The following is a 19,156-nucleotide window of genomic DNA, read 5'->3' as shown; positions in this document are numbered from 1 at the left end:
CTTACTTAAGTCCAAAAAAAAGGCAAACACAGGGAGTCCAAAAAGGCAAACAAAAACAGACAGGGAAAAAAAGGCACAAAACTAAAATCCAATAAATAGGCGAAGTCCAAATGGAAACATGAGGCCTATAACCACACCAAGCAGCTTCACAGACAATAGAGACAATCTGGCAGAGACATGTGGAGCTGGTGGGGGTATAAATGCACAGGGATGGCAAGGAGGGTAATCAGGGGCAGGTGAGTGAGTGGCCTCAGGTGCAGTTGATGAGGGGCGGGAAAACACAGGAAACTGAAAAGACACAAGAGGTAGTGTTAAAAAATAAAACAGGAAACATAATAAAACCCGGAATGTTACAGGAGCAGTGTTTTAATTTTGTGTAAAGCAAATAATTGAGTTGGAAAACCGTAAACTTTTAAGTTTAGGTTACATTAATGCAAACTGTTAATGAAAGCAATTAAGTACATCTAACTCAAAGCAGTTATGTTCATCTAACTTGATTTGAAAAAACTTAACTCATTTGTGTGTCACCAATTTAAGTAATTTTTTAAAGTTGGTCCAACAATTCTATTTTTTCCAGTGTCAGAAGACATTTTTACAAACTAGGACTGTGAACTTTGCCCTGCATCACTTACATGGCCATTATAACAACTAATAACATTTTCAATGCACGTGAGTGAGCTGCACATTCTTTAATATCCACTGATGAGATAAAAATTGGGAATATATTGGTAATGTATTTGTTATTGTGTTATTTTAAATTAGTAAAACTTCACATACCATTTGGTGTGTGTGAACAGAGCACAACTTTAAAATTTGGTGTCTAGGAGAGTTAGGAATTCATCAGACATGTTTGTGCTCTCTAGATCAGCTAGGCTGTCAAATTTAAAATAAAACACCCATGGGAATTTAGACACAAAGATGGATACATAAAGAAGGAGAGCTTGCAATAACATACTTTATCTCAAATTCTTGGAGAGCTTACATGAAAAAAAAAATGATTTGAAAGACCTAAAAGTCTTAAAGTGTAAACATCTCCTCAGCTGGAACATGTGAACTTGATAAGCCTGCCTGCATGGGAGCAGGAGGAGTCATCTATCAAATGCTGTTTTCACTATAAACACTGTACTTGTGTGGCTGCATGTGATAAATAAAGTAGGTTCATCTTTCACCTTGTTTACTGTACTTTGTATCTCACTCTCAAACCCTGTGTACTTACATTTATTCTGTAGTTCTGCTGTTTACACAGCCATAGCTTTAGTTTTAATTTACTTGTCACTTTTATAGCATATAAAAGCAATCCGATCTGCATTTAGATTGTTTGTTATCCAGCTCATCCCTGTATATTATAGCTTTATGTTTACATTTGTTTAGTCGGATGTCTTTGTTCAGCTGTATTTGTATTGCCCCTGTTGCCTAATAAAGTTGATTCTGAGTTAATGAAGGGGTCACTGGGTTCCAGGGGATCATCAGCAGAGAGGTAACTAATTTATTTTCATTGTAATTCAGTCACATTGACAAATATGAAAATTTGGGCATGGGTCACTCTGGTGTCATTTAGCAGTTAGCAGCTAGGAAATTACCACCGCTGCAGCATTTATGAACATTGTAATTTAGCCTTAACGTTTGCAGAGGAAACACTGTACAATTTCTATAATAAAGTATGTGATCTAATTTGCGTCAATTTAGGGGTCCTCGACATGAAAAACCCACTGCCTGTAGCCATTTTAACCCAAGCAAACCACAATGTTTCCATAAACACTAACTTAACCAAGTCTGTTTTGTTTCTAAATGTAATCAGGTATTAACAACAGAGTTGTCACATCATAAAACAGATTTAGGTTTCAACAAGGAAACAAACATTGGTTCCAACTGTGATTTCGGGTCATGTCTGAAAAGGAAACCAAGATTTGTGAAACCCTCGCGAGATTTGTACGTGCTATTAATTTTTTTTTTCTTTGAGCACGTTATAGTAAGTTAACGATATTTATTATCGTGACAACGCCGTGGTTAAGATCTGAGTAGGTGTGGATACAGAAAACACTTGGTCAGGGGTAAGGAAATTTGGGTTAAAACGATCACTCTCGCGAGATCTTTCGCAAGTCTGGGGTTCCTTTCTAACACGACTGATTTCTAATGTTTCCTGAAGGCGCAGACTAATGACATCATCCCGCCGATAGAGGGAGACTTTTTGCTGATAGTTACAACAACAGCTCGGTGTATGTAGCCACATGCAGGCAGGTTTCGATCCCGTAGTGCTCCAAATAACGTCGAGTTAAATACGACGACTGTCGAAAACGAAGGAACTGTAATCGGCGTAATATAAATAAACAATACTACAATCACAAGATACTACTGACTCAGCCTTAAATTATTGTCAAATACCACCTACATGACTGCGTGAAGCACGAGGGGGTATAGCTCAGTGGTAGAGCATTTGACTGCAGATCAAGAGGTCTCCGGTTCAAATCCGGATGCCCCCTGAAGGAAGCTTTTCCAATTTTGTTTTCATGAAAAAGTAACTGTGTCTGAAAAAGACACTGACATTTTTAGAGCCAAATAATATTGTTAATTGCTGCTATATGGTTACTTTTACATCAGAGAAGAGAATACGCCTGCACAGATTTAAGCAACTCAAATGACAAACAGGCAGAGAAATGTATACAGAACATACTTGGATATATCACAGTATCTATAGCCAGTATCTATAGCATATGTGTTTTTCCTGTAGTGCTGCCAAAAGCAACTGCTGTGAATAAGAGTATTGGCACAATACTCACATTTTTCTTATCTTATATAAGGACTACTCGTGACTTGTGAGTGCTCCGTTGTTTTTGTTTTGCAGTTTGTACATACATAAATAATTCAAGCTTTCATTGCCAAAGACAAATCTTTTTTTGTCTTTGCACATGCTTAAATCATGGCTGACTACTTTCATTTTATTTATATTAACAAAGGAAACCAGGAGTGCTTTAAATCAAAGGGTAAAACAAATTTTATACAAACAAAAATTCTACACACGAGATTTATTATTCAATAATGGACATTTTTTATTGTGATAAATATTGTATTGTGGACTTTTTTTTTTTACTGTGGTATTATCGTTCTGTGAGTGTTCATTATATCCCTTGCATTAACCCTTCAGTAATATGCTGTGTGTTGCTTGCTAGAAGAAAGAGTATTAAAGCTGCAGGATAGACAATAAGACCAACACATATTTACAATAACAATATTTTATTCAAAAAAATTACACAATACAATATACATTTTTTAAATACGACTCATAGTCCGTAGCAGCTAGCACCTTTCTTTACTGCTGAAATATACAGTAAAAAGTTAAAGAGCTTTGTTTTTTTCTAAAATAAATTACTAAACATATTCAGTTTTCACAAAAATGTCCTGTTGTTCACTGGCAGTGGCATAAAATATACTTATATACATTAGGTGCAGAGTTTCTGAGTACGAGAGGCCACAGGAGGTACAGTATGTGCTTATAGTCTCTTCTCAGTTATTGTGTAAAAGTCTTCCATGATAGAGATTAATACTAGACAGCTATTAAACTCAGTCTGAGATCAAAAAGCTTGTTTATGACTGACGGTTGCAGCAGGAGTGGTTCCAGTAAGAAGAAATAAAGTGAGTGGGGGAATTCACAAATCGAAGGTCAAGATAAGATCACGGTCGTGACATTCAAAGAGAAATAAAAGATTAACCTACAATGAGGAAAACAACACTTTACCTGTAAATTATGCGCTTATCAATTACCATTTGCGACCATGTTTTCCAGATGCCTTAATTATTACTGAAGTGTAGGTTGTAACATCTTTGGCAAGACATGCTCAGCTCAGGTAATGAATGAATGAGTGAAAAAGTGGAATGTGATATTACTGGTCAGGTAGGAAATCTTTCGTAAACATGGCGTACCTCACAGAACACTTCCTGACAGTAAAGCGGATTATTAGAATATAATCAACCAGTTCTTGAACAGTACAAAAATCAGCACCTGGATTCTGAGTTTCTAAGATCACGCAGCTGTCTCTGCTGCTCATCCGCCCCGAGGCTCCGTCTCACCGGAGGACAGGCAGCCCCTTGCAGACTCTCACACAGCTGAGTAAGACATACTGTAGGTGTGGCGAGGCACAGGCGCCAGTGTTCACAGGACTTTGCCCCAAAACACTGTAAATAACCCTGACACCGTGGCCGTTTTGCAGCGCCTTCAAGGCTGGCTCAGTTTGAGGAAGTTTGATCCACTGGAGTGTGTTCTAGTTTGCAACGACCTGCGCCTTCATCCAGTCCAGACTGGCAGGTAGACTGGGGAGGAAATGAGAGGTGGTTATTCCAGAAGAAGTGGCAGTGATTCAAGAAGTTAAAGGAGAAATCTGTAATATATTTTCTGTAATAAATCGTAAAATGTGTCATCAGAGATTAAGGAAACGTGCGAAGTTGAAATATTTGCTCTGACTATGGTTGGAATTAATGCTGAATGTTCGCTGAATGACTGTCTCTTTATGAGAAATCATACTAGTCTTTCAGAAAGGTTAAATGTTTTTAATGGTTAAAGAGAACAATGAGTTTGTCAGGCAGTGACTGAACTCAAACTACAGTGTGTTTTTTTCAAAGAAGTGGGCTTTTGTTTTCAGAAAAACAGGCTTAGCTTAAAGTCTCAAGTCAGCTCTGTAAAAAGGTGCAAGTTAAAACTTTTACGAACAAAACTTTTTCATCCCTTGCAATTTTGGTCTTGGAAAAGCCCAGATTTTATGGTTTTGTTTAGGACAGGTTTAGGTCTCAGGGACATACCAGGAAGAATAAACTCAATTGTGCACGTGACTTTTTTGTTTTATGTTTCATTATACTTGTGTATTACATGTACATTGTGAGTTTGATCATTTCACAAATTAGTTTGAACTAAGAAGCTTTAGTAAACTAAAATAGATTTCTCCCTCAGGTAACTTTTCTGTAGTTGAACTACTTTCTTTTGTCAAATTAGACAAAAATGAGGAATAATATGTTCTTTATTCAACAGTATTAGACCCTTTATTTGATACTTATTGAACTTAATTAGAGGGTAAGTAAGGACACATTATAACAGAACTGTACTTTAAACTGACAAGTGTATTAAATGGAGATTTTCACTTTAGTTTACAGTACAGTTCTGGTGCCATGTGTCCCAAATGACTCTCTAATAAAGTCTAATAAGGGTCTAACAATAAAGAGTCTAATATCATGTAATAAAGAACATATTATTTCTAGTTCTTGTCTTATTTGGTGCAACGTACTGCATGTTAGATTTAAGATAAAGTTGGGACTGTGGTTTCTCCACCACCATGACTCACACGTGATAATAGCAGACAGAAAGTGACAGTGTGAGGTGTGTTAAGACTCACCCTTCCCCTGTCAGAGCGCAGCAGGCTTGGACATGCCACGAGTGTGAAGTGATGGAGTTGAGCGTGAGGCACTGGGAGATCTCTGCCGCCGTCATCGAGCCCTTCACGTCCTGTTTGTTGGCCAGAATGAGGACGGAGGCCTTTTGTAGGTCCTAGAGTCAACAAACAAACAGAAGACGCGTTACTTTCCGACCGTGTTTTCTGTATCAGTTCATGTTTACATAAATTTCCATTGGAAACCACAAAAAAAACACTTCTCCAGTTCGATTTTAGGAACAAAGCACAGCAACGTCAGTGGAATAACTGGTCACATGCCAACACGTTGACTCACAGTCTGAGCTGAAACTTCCTCAACATGTTGTGCCATGGGTTTCTAAGCTATGAAGCAATCAGTCACTCTGACAGCAAGAGCGTATGTCAGATATTTAAACATGAATAGCTGACATGGGCAGATTCACAGAACCACAAAAGAGATCTACGTCAAGGCTGCTTTCAAAATAAACTAGCTGATTCCATTTTGATTTAGCAGCTTGATTTCACACCCTGGTTTAACACAGGAAAACCATCCTGCTGTTATCTGTGGTAAAAAAGAAAAATATTGCATCTAATACATAGTATATAAGTAGTGATGATAAATCTTCCACCCTTCCCTCCACTACGATCTTTAGGAGATATCAGGTCACCAAAATAGGCCACATTGGACTGGTATACGTCATGTGAAAGCGGGGACCCTGAAATTTAGAGAAGTTGTAGTGGCAGAGGTTTTAACCCACACGTCTCTGAACGCAACCGTATTCGTACCTCATGTGAGAGCATTCGGTGCAGCTCTTCTTTGCTCACAGTGAGACGTTCACGGTCGGTGCTGTCCACAACCAGAATGACAATCTGAAAGAGCCAAAAAATACAATTAAATCGTTCATCAGAGCTAATGTTATCAGTAATGATAGGAGGGCGACTTACAGACAAAAGTATAATATTGTAAGTGATTATGTAACAGTGATGATAAGTAACTTTATCAATACAGGGGGCAGGTCAGGATCATAAGAAGCTAATATGGGTTAATGTGCAATAACCTATTAACTTGACAAATACTTTCTGTTTTTGTTACTCTTGAATATCAAAGTACAAGAGTCAACCATCATTTATGAATTTTAAATGATCAGTGTTAAGAAAACAAGATTTTTTTAAGACCAAGAAACTTTAAAGAAAAACTAAGACGTGCTGCAAAATGTCATGTTTCTGACTTTTATTTTTTAAGTGTCTCAGTGTCCCGTTAGAAGACAGACGGTGATCTGTACCTCTGTGTTGCAGAAGTATGAGTACCAGCTGGCTCGAAGGTTCTCCTGTCCTCCGATATCCCAAACCAGGAAGTGCGTGTTACGGACAGTGATCTCCTCAACGTTGCTGCCGATGGTTGGCGACGTGTGGACGGCTTCCTTCGTCAGACTGTTTGTGTGGGAAGAAGACAAGACATTTAAAATATGATATGAAGATGATTTTAGAGCTACATGACACGACTGCAGCTCCAGAAAGTCACTTACAACTGATAGAGGATGGTTGTCTTTCCAGCGTTGTCCAAACCCACAATAATGACTTTGTGTTCTGCAGGAAAGTAAAAAAAAAAAAAACAGTTAAATTTCACCTGAGCTGTGCAAATTATTAACTCATTAAATTAAGTTTCTGTAGAAATATAATCAGCATATGAGTGGACTTCCCAGCATGCATTGTTTGGGAGTTAAAACTATTTTTTTAGGAGTTTGCAGAAAGTCCAAATGATGAAAACTTGTGTGGAGCAGCTGAACCAAAGTAGTGCTGCAATAACAATTATTTTCACTATCAGTTAATTTGTCAGCCATTTTCCCAATTAATCAATGAGTTGTTTGGTCCATAAAATGTCAAGAAATGGTGACAAATATTGTCCTCAAATGTCTTGTTTTGTCCACACCCAAAAGACATTCTGTTTACTGTCTCAGAGGACTGAAGAAACAAGAAAATATTCACATTTGAGAAGCTGAAATCAGAGAATTTGGGTAAATTTCTTATCAAGACAGTTGGTGATTCAGTTAATAGTTGACAACTAATCTAATTGTTGCAGCTCTTGATCAAAGTATCTCCAACAGGAGCAGCTGCATCTGGAAGCTCTCTGCATGAAATGAAAAACTGATTCTTCAAACTGAGGAAAAAGTGAAAGGAAATCGAAGTAGTTTTTAATATTTGTCAGTGTGACCGAAGAGATGTTGGTTTAACTTAATATCTTAAGCTTATTGAACATGTTTTCTCAAGTTTGTTTAACTAGAAAGTTTTTTGTTGTTGTTGTTTTGACTCATTACAAGATTTCCTCTTCTACTACTAAGTTAAAACAAATAGTTTTTTTTTTTTTTACAGTGAAGGTATCCTCATCTGAACACGCTCTCACTCTCAATCTGGAGTTGCATAATTTGTGTCAAGACAAACGTACACACAGATAAGATAAAGACAGGTACAGGACTGTGGTGTACTCAGCAGAAAAAACATGTCTTGTCCTCAGTCAGGTTATTACATCACTGCACTACATAGCAACAATACCAGTCCAACAATGTCAGGTCACATATAGGACATACTGTTCTGTCAGAATAAAAGCACATTCATATATAAAGTGTTAAAAGAGAATATCAGAGCTACATGAAAGTAATTATTTTAATTTAATTTATTATATTATACTTTTTTCCTCTGTATATTTTTACCCTTATAGGCTTAGAAACATACTTTAATAACAACTGATAAACAAAAGGCTAAATTATGAAACGTTCACGTGAAATCTCCTCACCTCTGTCACCGAACACAGCCATCATCTTGGTCAGTAGAAACCCCATGATGTCCAACAAGTGAGTGATGAATACAGTAGAGACCCAGTAGACGCTCCTGTCGAGGACAAACTTCAGTATCTGTCGGACCAACTCTGTTCCGCTACCTGATATCAGTTTCTGCTCCAGTGTCGGTGGGAGGCGCTTCTTAGAAAGAAAGAAGTCGAAGTATTTTTTCACTCGAATGAGTCACGCTGTAGTGACGGTGCGTTCACGTGTTGTGGGAAATAGCGTTTTTACGCACGTGAGGGATCCATCAGGCAGAAATGGACACAAATACATAAAAAAAAGATCTTGTCACAAATCAAAGATACTCGCTTATCAAGTGTATCAAAATTAAATTACCAAATACTGTAATGAGAAAATGAATTTAATTAAAATAAGGGAGACTGGGGACAGTTCCAGCATTTATTACATTTCTCTCAGTTTCTCTGAGACTATTTGGGAAAGATCAACCAACTCTTTACATTTTCAAGCTTACACCAGTCCGCCGATTGTCCATACCATTTAAAGATTTATTGCTTAAGACATACGGTTCAAAATATTTATTTGAAAGTAACAAGTCAGTAGTTGCAGCTGACCCCAACTGTTGACAGTTACACCATGTTCAGGGGGTGGCTGCAACATGTTCACTAATTAACTTCTGCTGTTTGTCTCAATATGCATAGTATTTTGAAAATATGCACTGTTCAACAATAATATTATAGTGTTATTTATATATATATATATATATATATATATATATATATATATATATATATATATATATATATATATATATATACACACATATATATATATTTAGTAATACTTACTAAATATTCAGATCAAAAGTTATTGGGTTTTGTTTGTTTGTATGGTCATTTTGGAGGACAGGTTTTCTGGTGCTGTTGAGTTATATTACTTTATACCAAGAGGTGTATCTGTTATTTAGCTAGGCCTCACTGATATAAATTGGGTGGACAAAATAATAGAAACAATTGCAATGGAGCATGTTGAAAATAATCAAAATGACTAAAGCCATATTCTGTAAAAGTCATATATAGGTAGCATTTAGCACAGTTGGGCAAATTTAGTTTTTGACAGTTTTTGGTTGGTTTTTGGCACTTTAGAAATACATGATAATAATAATAATAGTGGTAGTAATAATAATAATAATTATGATGATAATTATAATGATCAATGATACCACTTGTTTTAAAGTGTAGCCACACATTTGTTTTTTTCATATTTTTTTCTGTACTAACATTATCCCTTCAGTTCAACCTGTTTATTCTCTAACTAGCCAATAAATCAGGTCCAACCAAACAAAACCATCTGCCAAATGTTTCACTGACTATTCAAACATCAGCAGCAGCAGGTGCCGAGTTTAGTCAGGGGCACTTGAAGGCAACACACCACACAGGCGTTCCTACTGTCACACCGACGACAGGGGTGGACGTGATGACGCATCTAATGACAGACGTGCCCAGTCCATATTAGGGAAGTAAGGAAGGGTAGTTTCCCTTCTCTGTGTCAACAGGCGGATATTATGAACCAACAGAAAGCAAAACAAGGAAGAAGCAGACAGGAATCCCCTGAAATTTCCACTGAACTGTATGTCCAGGTATTTTCCAAGTAATTTCCCATTTAATTCTAATAAAATATTTAATATTATCAGCGTTATTATTATTACATGACCTCTTAGCACAGTAAGGACCTACCTATATGATTCAACATAATAGAAGTTAGGAAATTAACACACTATGTAAAATATATACTCCCTGTAAACCCCCAGTTGTTTGCTGACTCTGCTGTTTTGGTGTAAACATGTTGACAGCTCTTATCTTCTCTCTGTTGAGGCCTTTTTTCTCAGGTTAGGTTCCTTTCTCAGCCACATGGTGAATACAAATATCAGCCTCAGTCCATTTCACATCAGATTCCTTATTTGATGATGAACATTGACTAAGTGAATCATCTAACCCACAAGAGAACATTTTGTCTGTTGAAATTTTAATTTAAAGCCACACTAATGAATCAATTTATTTGGTTAACAGTGAGATAAGTGCACAGATGTTTTGATCCTTTTTCACTGCTGTTGTTTTGTGGTAGAATGATGTGGTTTTGGGGAAGTTTCCTTTACCTGTAGTGCTATTTATCTATCAAAATAGTTTTGGTGTGAGTTGCAGAGTTTTGGAGATATCGGCCGTAGAGATGTCTGACCTTTCTCAAATATAATGGGAGTAAATGGCACTCGGCTTGTGGTGCCGTCTAACTTTGTTTCAAGCATCAGAGGCTGAACATAACTAAGTTACAGATGTGATGCGGAGACAAGGACCATTTCAAACCCAGCACAGGGACGCCTTCTCCCTCCCCTCCTGAAAAAAACAAAACAGAAATCCAGAAATCATGACCCAATTACTGAAGATAATCCTCAGACCTTGTTGTGAGCAGTTTCATGTAGGAACTGTTTTCTTTCTACTGTCCACCCACCGCATCACCGCGCTGAAAGATGCATCTACTCCTGGACGAGACGCTTCTGCTCGTGACCTTGCGGCATGTAAACACTGATGATGAGCTGTAACCTCTCACCCATGACTAGATGCACACTTTCCTTCTGGTTTGTGGGTATACTGCAGTACAAAGATAATTGTTCTGAAACTGCTCACAACAAAATCTGTGGATTATCAATTATCTAAGGAATGATGTCATGGTTACTGAGAGCCATCTGTTTCCACCTACGTCTGATATCTCCAAAACCCAGAAACTTTTGTTGATAACAGTTTTGTACTTTTTTTTTTAATGCAAACTGAATGCTGGACTTCTACTTGTAATTAAGTAAATTTATACTGTGGTACTCATACTTTTATGTAAGAAAAAGATAAAAACTTAAACTCTTTTTAGTTTAATATTACAGTTCTCCTGGCAGATGGGGTTTTTGACATCAAACCTTGTTAGATAACACTCTGATGGAAGGCGCACATTTGGGTTTCAGATGGAAACCACATTTTCTTTTCTGACGCTTCTTGTGCTGCAGAGCAGCGTTAGCGAGCTGCAGATGAAGAATTCTGTGAATGTGAGAAATTAAAACCACATCCTGGATTTTAACTGCACTGTAACTGAAATACATTGCAGGTGTGCTCACATGTGCTGCGATCTGAGCCGAGTGTTTTAATGTTTGCTGTTCCTGTAAAGACAATGAGGAACAATAAAGTGACTAAGTGTCCTGGTACATTTGTGATGTAACAGTGAATTAATGTAATAGGGGCTAGATTATGCAAATTTACACCCATCAAAGCACCTAGACTGGTTCTGCAGGCGGGGTGGTGCTGGGTATTAATATTAGACAATTTTCTTTTGTTGTTACCTGCCCAGAATAATTAAGATCCCACATAAAGAAATTGGTCCTGCCCGGTGACGGCACATTTGACTAGTAATGTTTATTTGTTTTGAATCATCACATCAACTTCAGCGAACTTTAAATTTTAGGGCTAACTTTTTAAAATTAGAGGAATTACTTTGTTGAGCAGACGAGTTTCAGCACTGGTTTCAGAACTCAGCTTCAACTAAACCTCAACTAAACCACCTCAACTTCCTATTTGGGCTGGATGAAAAGTGCCTCAATGACCTCAATATCAAAGATATTTACTGACTTTTTTTGCGTTTACTAAAATGTATTATATAATTTGTCAGACAGTCTCTCTTCCTGTCCTCTTCTGTCTGATACCTAAATGATGAAATTCAGAAAATAAACACTAGGCCTGAACACTGAACATCTGTAAACCATTGCCAACAGCAAACAAACAAAAATAACAAACAAACCAAAAAATATGGTGCTGAAACCGGTCCAACATCGGGGCCAGGATTGGTCAGTTCAGTTGGCTGAGATGCGGCTATATTCTGGGCCATATGCGGCTTCCAAAACTGGTAATTCGTCGCTGTATTTGGGCCGAGTTTACATGAGTCAGAGCGATTTCGCTATGTGGGCTGTAGTTTGGAGAAAGAAAAAAGAAAAGCTTACTCATAACACACAGAGGAAACTGAATCCGTTTGATTCATTGGTGTGCCTCTTTCCTCAGAACGTACCAAGAAAGAGCCTTGAATATCGTCCTCTGTGATTGTAAACACGGTAAAAGTATGCATTTTTGCGTTACTTGTCTTAACTTTTGCAGGTGTAATATTTCATTAAAAGTATTTTTGTTTCTTCTCTTAAATTTTTAAATGAAATATTGTTGTTATTAATATTTTTGAACAGCTGCGTACGACTAACCCTGTATGTAATTGCTATCATCACTGCTGCATGGTCTGGCTAATGGTAACATCTCTAGTGAAAATCACATTTTGAATTAATTAAGTGACACGATGACATTTTCTGATTAAATTTTTAATTAAAATACGAATTTATCCACAGATTAAAAATGAAAGGCAGAAAAAGCAAAATGTAGCTACAATCAGGCACCAATGATACATGTTATTTCATATTTTTAACAATTGCGATAACGCAACAATAACATTATTTACTGATCATTATTTAATATTTATTTATTCAACTGAAGATGGGCGGGCCAAAGCAGCCCACCAAAGACATTCATGGATCTCCATTATAGATAACTGAGTAAAGACCAAAGCTGATCCTATCCCCCCCTCCCCCACCGCCACCCCCAACCCCCACGTGATACTCCTCTCACTACCTCACAAGAACTGAAGAATTTAAAATAAAAAATTGCAAATGTCCACAGGAAAAAACAACACTAATTCAGTCAGAAATCAAGAGTAAGAAGAGAGTGGTATTTAATATCAGACAAGCTAGCTGTTTGAGTGGAAGTTGGGAGTGATTAACCACACACACAAGTACTTTTTATATAACCATTAGCCCTGAAAAAAAAAAAAAAAAAAAAAAAAAAAAAACAGACGACGAAGCTGGTGCAAAGAAAACGAGATGAGCGATGTGCTGGGGCGACAGCACGGGCTACGGTACAGAGAGAGTAGCCAACGAAGAGACACCAAGAGACACAGATATGGTATGAAAACAAACGAGTGTAACAACAAGAGTTAAGACATCCCACCGTGGCAGTGGTGGACATGGCTTGGCGAGACATTCCGGCACTTGTGATTGGAGTTTTCTTGAAATAAGGGTGTTTGTTTTTTTTTTGTTTGTTTTTTTTTAAAGGTGGGAGTGACTAAGGCAGGACACTTCATTCACAAAAACTACAACCGCAGTGCTGCTTTGAATCCGCATCACCACGTCAGAAAAAACGAGAGAGAACGAATGAATTTTACTCCGACGTCACATTCGGGGCGGGAAGTTGAAATGCTGTTAGCGAAAGGAATAGTTGTAAGTTGTGTAAATGTACTGAATTGTTATCATTTCACACATTTCAATGGCTGGTAAAAATCTGGAGGGACATCAGACCAGATTTCAAGGAAAAACAACACGTTAGCTATCGTTAGTTAGCATTCAACCACTTCCTAGCTAATACACTTAGCTATATCAACAGAAGAATTAATTTTCATCTTTCTTATTGTATCATATAGCCTAACACTATCAAATGATAGTGTTAGCTTAGATGTGGTTGAATGCTAATGTTAGCTCTTGTCTGATTGTAGCTAATATGTTGTTTTACCTTTAAATATGACCTGTTGTCACTCTGAATTTTCAATATTCGTTCTTTTTAGTTGCTGACCAATTAGAAAGTGATAAAACGATAATTTCATCCATTTACACAACAGTACAACATCATCCTTTTAATAGCAGCATTAAGTTTGCCACCCTGAACGTGGCACCAGAGAAAAATGGCCGCTGTATGAATATGGTGAATACTGCAGGCGCCCTCAGCACCCACGAGGAAGAAGAAAACAGAAACAGGAGGGCTGGGTCAGACGCGTACAGTCGGGGTACAGTGGCTGAACCAGGTAAACGTCTTTGGAGTGTTCTCTTCCACACGAGTGTAGCAACATCGATAAATTGTCGTGTTAAAGTATGGCGACGTCTCCACTAGCTGTTTAAGGTCTGGGTGATAAGAGAGTGGAGGTGAGAGACTCGCAACTTCTGGATCTCAGCACGGGAGAAATCCTGAAATCCAAAAGCACGGAGTGAGATTTAAGGTAAAAAGGAACCCTGACGCTGTACATACATGGGGGACGGTGACATTGAGACCCTGTTTAAGACTGCAGAGGACAGACACGACAGACGACGGCTCTACCAGCTGAAGGAGAGGTTGAGTCATACAGATCACAATCATAGATTCACAATCGTAACAATTACTGTCCTCGTGCTGTCAGTTTAGAAATCCATGATATTCATGCAGTATTAACATAGGAAACAAAAAACAGACCAATATTATTTTTTCTAAACATAAATAAATTGAGTTGCAAGAAGAAGTTGATGAGAATGGCATCTGGCAGTTGATGTGTTTCTTTACATTGTACTGGGATGTAAACAGATTAATTTGTTAGCCTGACTGGCGTGGCCCCGGACCTTTCCCTCCCTCCCTCCATCCTCAGTCTGTCCAGTCGCTTGCCTCCTTGCCTCTGTGGTGCGATGCGTGCTCAGCGGATGTAGACGTCCCTCCCCCAGTCGTCCTGGTTCTTGTTGCGGCTCATGTTGGCCCCCGTGTCCACTGGGTCCTGGCAGTAACGCTCCCTCAGCTTGGCACGTCCATGCGGCTGCGTCTGGCTCGGCATCGGGGGGTGATTCAGGTTTTCCTGGTCCGGCTCGGCGCCCTCGTCTTCCCAGGAGGCCTGTCTGCCGTGATGCTGCGCCAGGTGGAGGCGGCTGCCCCCGCCACCTCGGTAGGGCTCGGGCTCTTCGTAGGGGTCAGTCTCAATGTCCATGCAGGAGTCGCCGGCCTCGGTGTAGGCAGAGTCCCGGCTGCCCTGGGTCTCCGAGTCGAAGGTGTCTTGCCGCGACAGGCCCCGTCCACTACCTCCCCGTAGCTGGCCGCGAGAGGAGCGCATGTACGTTTGCTGCTGCTGCTGCTGAGGTTTTCCTCCCAGGTCTGTCTGATAGTCGTGAAGGGTGCCGCTCCCGCCGCACTCTGTCAGAGGCCCTTCCCGCTTCTGCTCGCCGTGCACCAGGTACGGCCCCTGCAGCCCGCCACAGCCATGCCACACAGCAACCATGCAGAGACACAAACAGCAGAGCAAAACCAGACCGTCAGTCGTTAGTCAACAGGGTTAGCACAAGGCAGGACAAACAACACAGGACTTCAACAATAATGCAACCACAATGTCTATCACAATAGAGCCTGTTTACACCTGGTTTAACATGTGTCCTCCGTGATCGGATCACAGGTGTGAATGCACCAAAGACAAATTGAGGACAGACTGAAATCCAGTCGGTCTCAGACAACATTTGGAGGTGACCTGGACTTCATCATGTGGTTCATTGTAGCGCAAATTACATGCTTTAAAGCGATTGTTGGTGAACACACTAGTAACTGTAATATCTCAAGACACTCTTGAAAAATTTTGTGAGTTGTTACTGAAACTCTGTCTACTGTCTTTTGGCAAATGTCATGCATCAAGTTTCTCTCTTTGTGTAAAAATATTGTTTGTCCCAGCGTGTTGGCTACTACTTTTTGGCTGCAGTCAAAATGCATTTGCAAAGGGGAAGGGAAACGGCAAAAAAAGATGAATTATCAAATTAATCATTGGTGCCTTCTTGTAAATTTGTCTTTACAGGCAACTTATTAAGTTGTTTCTTTCCTTCTAAAACCACTGTGTAGCTGAAAGGAGCAGGCAGGAGAGATGCTCTTTGGTGTGCAGGGATGAACATTTCTGCTTTCTCTGACTCTGTCATTGATGCTTTCTGGAGTGGCTTGAGTTTATTAAGTGGAGTGAACACAGTCAGAGACACTAAAAGTGTGCTTTGCCCTGTTTATAGTTCAGGTATGAAATCCCAGCGCACCATGGAGTGTCTCTTCTGTCAGGCTGCTGACAGCACAGGTGAAACATGAGGGTCATTGTGGGCTGATAGAGTTTAGTGTGGCACTGAAGCAAATAAAAAAGAAACCAAGAGTCTAATCTTTGTATTAAACAGCCAAATGGACAGTAATGGACATTCAACTGACAAAACCATTCACATATCGGTGTGAACTGACATATAGAGCTGTCCACCTCTGATCAGATCATCCGGGACACATGTTAGCATCAGACATGAACAGCCTCATAGACTGACATATTCCAGCTAAAGGACCTGTGTAAAACATTAGTGTTCGTGACTGACATGCACACACAGTAACTCAAAAATCCCACAGTCAACACAAACAGTCAATCCACAGTTAGTCAAAAAAAACTTAGCTGATTATTTTAAGATCCTGATACCTACCTGCAAACACAAACCCAAGCAGTTATTCAACAAGTAGACTGAATATCTACTATTACAACAGTGCCACCTTCTGGCAGATTGACCTCATGGCAGAAAAGGAGCAGGAACATCACTACCAAATGATTACGTAATTAATTGAACTCTGCAGCACATTATGTTTATACTGACAAAGTTTATGTAAATTAAGAAATATCACCAGATTTGAAGTGCAGTTAGGATTTTCTTTGATTACTTTTGTTATCTCTGTAATGACAGCCTCAGTAAAACTTGTTTCCAGCCATTTGGTGCAATACTGTCGCTTGGTGCCATATTGTCAAAGACACAAATATCTTTAACAGCACGCAACTCATCAAAATGGACGTGGAGCCAGCAGTAACTCAACAACAGAGACACAGCTGATTAGTACTTTGCTGTTAACATGACTATAAAAAGATTAAACTGGACAGAGTGTTAGCAACAGCCTCCACCAAACTAAGCGTTTCTGTTTGAAGAGGCGGACATGACTTGCTGTTTTCAGGGGCGGCACCATGGCAACACGGAGGAGGAGGAGGACAGCAAACTGGATTCAGCCTCCCAGAGAAGAGAAAGTGCCGGAGAAAGGAGGCCACGGAGCTAAAGAGGGATGGGTGGGGGCAGCAGATATCATTTTACTCTTGATTACAGCGAAATGGAGGGGGCCCCCCGAGGGCAGGGGTGCCTTATGGGTTACTCCTTAAGTCCAGTGCGGTCTGAGTTGAGCTGCTCTCATGGTTTAGACTTTGTAATTTTACATGTGGGTGTTCATGTGTGGGGACATTGGCTTCTAATTAGCTTATTTACGTGTAAATTCCTGTATCGGTGTGTTTGTGTATCTATTTACAGCATAAACAGGGTTTTAATGCACTTTTCCTTCAGGGTGTAAAGAGAGCACGCTGCTGGGTTGAGGTTGAGTTGCCGGAGTCCCACCGGGCCTCTGCGGGACTTCAGAGAGCGTGTTCTTCCTCTTTCTGCTCATTGGCTACAGCACCGTCCATGTCAGGCCACAGATCCATATTTCTGCGCAGGGAGGTGAGCACCTGTACCTGCAGGTTGGAGACGGGCTCGGGGGAGGCGGCCAGGGCTGCCGTGGCCATGGTGCGGTTGAGCAGAGGGTTGGGAGGGTTGCTGCTCGGGGGGTGTGTCGCCTTCCAGTACGCCTCCAGGTAGTCGGCCAGGTGCTCGCAGGCGTCCTCCAGCTGGTTCTCGTCCAGGATGATGTCAAACAGTTCCTGCACGGAAATAAAATGATTGTTGGTTTTATGAAGCCAAAATTAAAAGAGCAATGGGCCTCATGCAAGAACCACCCGTACAAACAGATTTGTTCTTAAGTGGTGCATAAGAGTGACTGAGGAGAACTTGTTAAATTCACCAGTTTTCTTGTATTTTGAATTTTCTTTCAGATACAAACCAGACACAAAATTTTTTGAGGTCCAGACCTGTTGAGGGAGAGTCATGTGCACTCAGTCTGTTTTTCACTAATGACTGTATATTTCAGTTTGAAGACATTTGAGTTTGAAAAATAAATTGCATGTCATTACTATGTCGACATTATCCTGTTTGACTGCATTTCTGTTTATAGTATCATTGTTAATTTGCACAGGAAGTCGATCATCATTAATGTAATAATGTATTATTACCTTCTGTCAGGTGTATTGGCTGTGCATCTTCACGTGTAGGTTTATGAAGTCACTGTCCACTTCAAAGAAGTGAAACTTCCCCTTTACCCCCTCCTCCCTTCTTTTCAGTCTTTGATCACCTTGCTGTGGCGAGGTTCTTTTTTCTTTGAAGCCATTTTCATATCGAGACATTTCTTCTTAACTTAAGTGACAGTCGGACCCTCGGGTGACGCGGCATTAACAGCGCTCGATTTTCCTGTTTCATTGCTTTTATCCAGTCCTTTAATTCCACTGCTGACGCTGTTAAAGTGACAGATTTTCCCCTATGGATTTCTGAAAGCAGGAATTCAAACTTGTTAACTTCTTCTTTTTACTCTTTGATGCCATGTGGGGCAGGATGTTTCGCCTCACATTGTATTATTGGTGCATTAATTATGCTAATTTACAAGTATCGTGCATGAACCCTCCGTATGAAAAAAAGTAAGAGAAATTTAAGATAAATATATGAAAATGGTTACAGCAGTCCAAATAGTTAGTTGGAGCCACTGACTTTACAAAATAGGTTGAAATCCTGTTTAATATGCAATTTATGGTTGAAGTATGTTGTTTCCTTTCTTTGATGACACAACATGGTCATTTTCTGATTTATTACAGTAAATATATTACAGATTTTAAAGTCTTGTTTTAACAGAAATTTTAGGAAGTCTTAAATCTGTCGAGTCATAAAGCAAAACTCACTGGAGGGCACTGGGCCAACTTGTCTGCTGCCACCATCTGCACATTTAGGTGTTTAGCCTGGGATTTCCCCCTGGATTTGATGAGCCTCTGGAGGACCTGCAGAGAGACAACAGCACTTAACTCAAACATCAATTATTCATGAGAATATGTGCTGCGGATTTTTTTTTTTTCTTTTTTTTTACAAGTGAGGCCTGTTTGTCTAAAGCACACATAAAAGGATAAAATACACATACTGCTGTTGGTTTCACGCTCAAC

The 19,156-nt window shown here is 39.5% G+C and overlaps 2 protein-coding genes and 1 non-coding gene across 4 annotated transcripts in view; 1 reads left to right on the top strand and 2 right to left on the bottom strand.

The window, feature by feature from the left end:
- The first annotated feature begins 2,408 nt into the window (after positions 1-2,408).
- trnac-gca (transfer RNA cysteine (anticodon GCA)) lies at positions 2,409-2,480 on the top strand. The gene has a single exon. It is a non-coding gene; the product is annotated as a tRNA-Cys (tRNA).
- A 1,387-nt stretch (positions 2,481-3,867) lies between these two features.
- Positions 3,868-8,361, bottom strand: arl5c (ADP-ribosylation factor-like 5C). Its single transcript, XM_084744711.1, has 6 exons — positions 8,185-8,361; positions 6,920-6,980; positions 6,677-6,824; positions 6,180-6,263; positions 5,379-5,530; positions 3,868-4,305 (listed from the first exon to the last, which is right to left on the bottom strand). The coding sequence occupies exons 1-6, from the start codon at positions 8,228-8,230 to the stop codon at positions 4,257-4,259; spliced, it is 540 nt and encodes a 179-aa protein (XP_084600837.1). The 5' UTR covers positions 8,231-8,361; the 3' UTR covers positions 3,868-4,256.
- Positions 8,362-12,568: 4,207 nt separating this feature from the next.
- cacnb1 (calcium channel, voltage-dependent, beta 1 subunit) overlaps positions 12,569-19,156 on the bottom strand; it is a 52,369-nt gene continuing 45,781 nt past the window's right edge. For both annotated transcript variants that reach the window (XM_084745076.1, XM_084745077.1), the window contains exons 12-14: positions 18,902-18,997; positions 17,591-17,776; positions 12,569-15,286 (exon numbers count right to left, since the gene is read on the bottom strand). In XM_084745076.1, the coding sequence (XP_084601202.1) occupies positions 14,750-15,286; positions 17,591-17,776; positions 18,902-18,997 (819 nt within the window). In that variant the 3' untranslated portion in view covers positions 12,569-14,749. The remainder of the gene's footprint in view (positions 15,287-17,590; positions 17,777-18,901; positions 18,998-19,156) is intronic.

The sequence above is a fragment of the Lutjanus erythropterus genome, chromosome 19 (assembly GCF_056507025.1).
Source record: "Lutjanus erythropterus isolate fLutEry1 chromosome 19, fLutEry1.hap2, whole genome shotgun sequence".
NCBI lineage: Eukaryota > Metazoa > Chordata > Actinopteri > Lutjaniformes > Lutjanidae > Lutjanus > Lutjanus erythropterus.
This window is presented reverse-complemented; position numbering and strand designations above follow the sequence as displayed.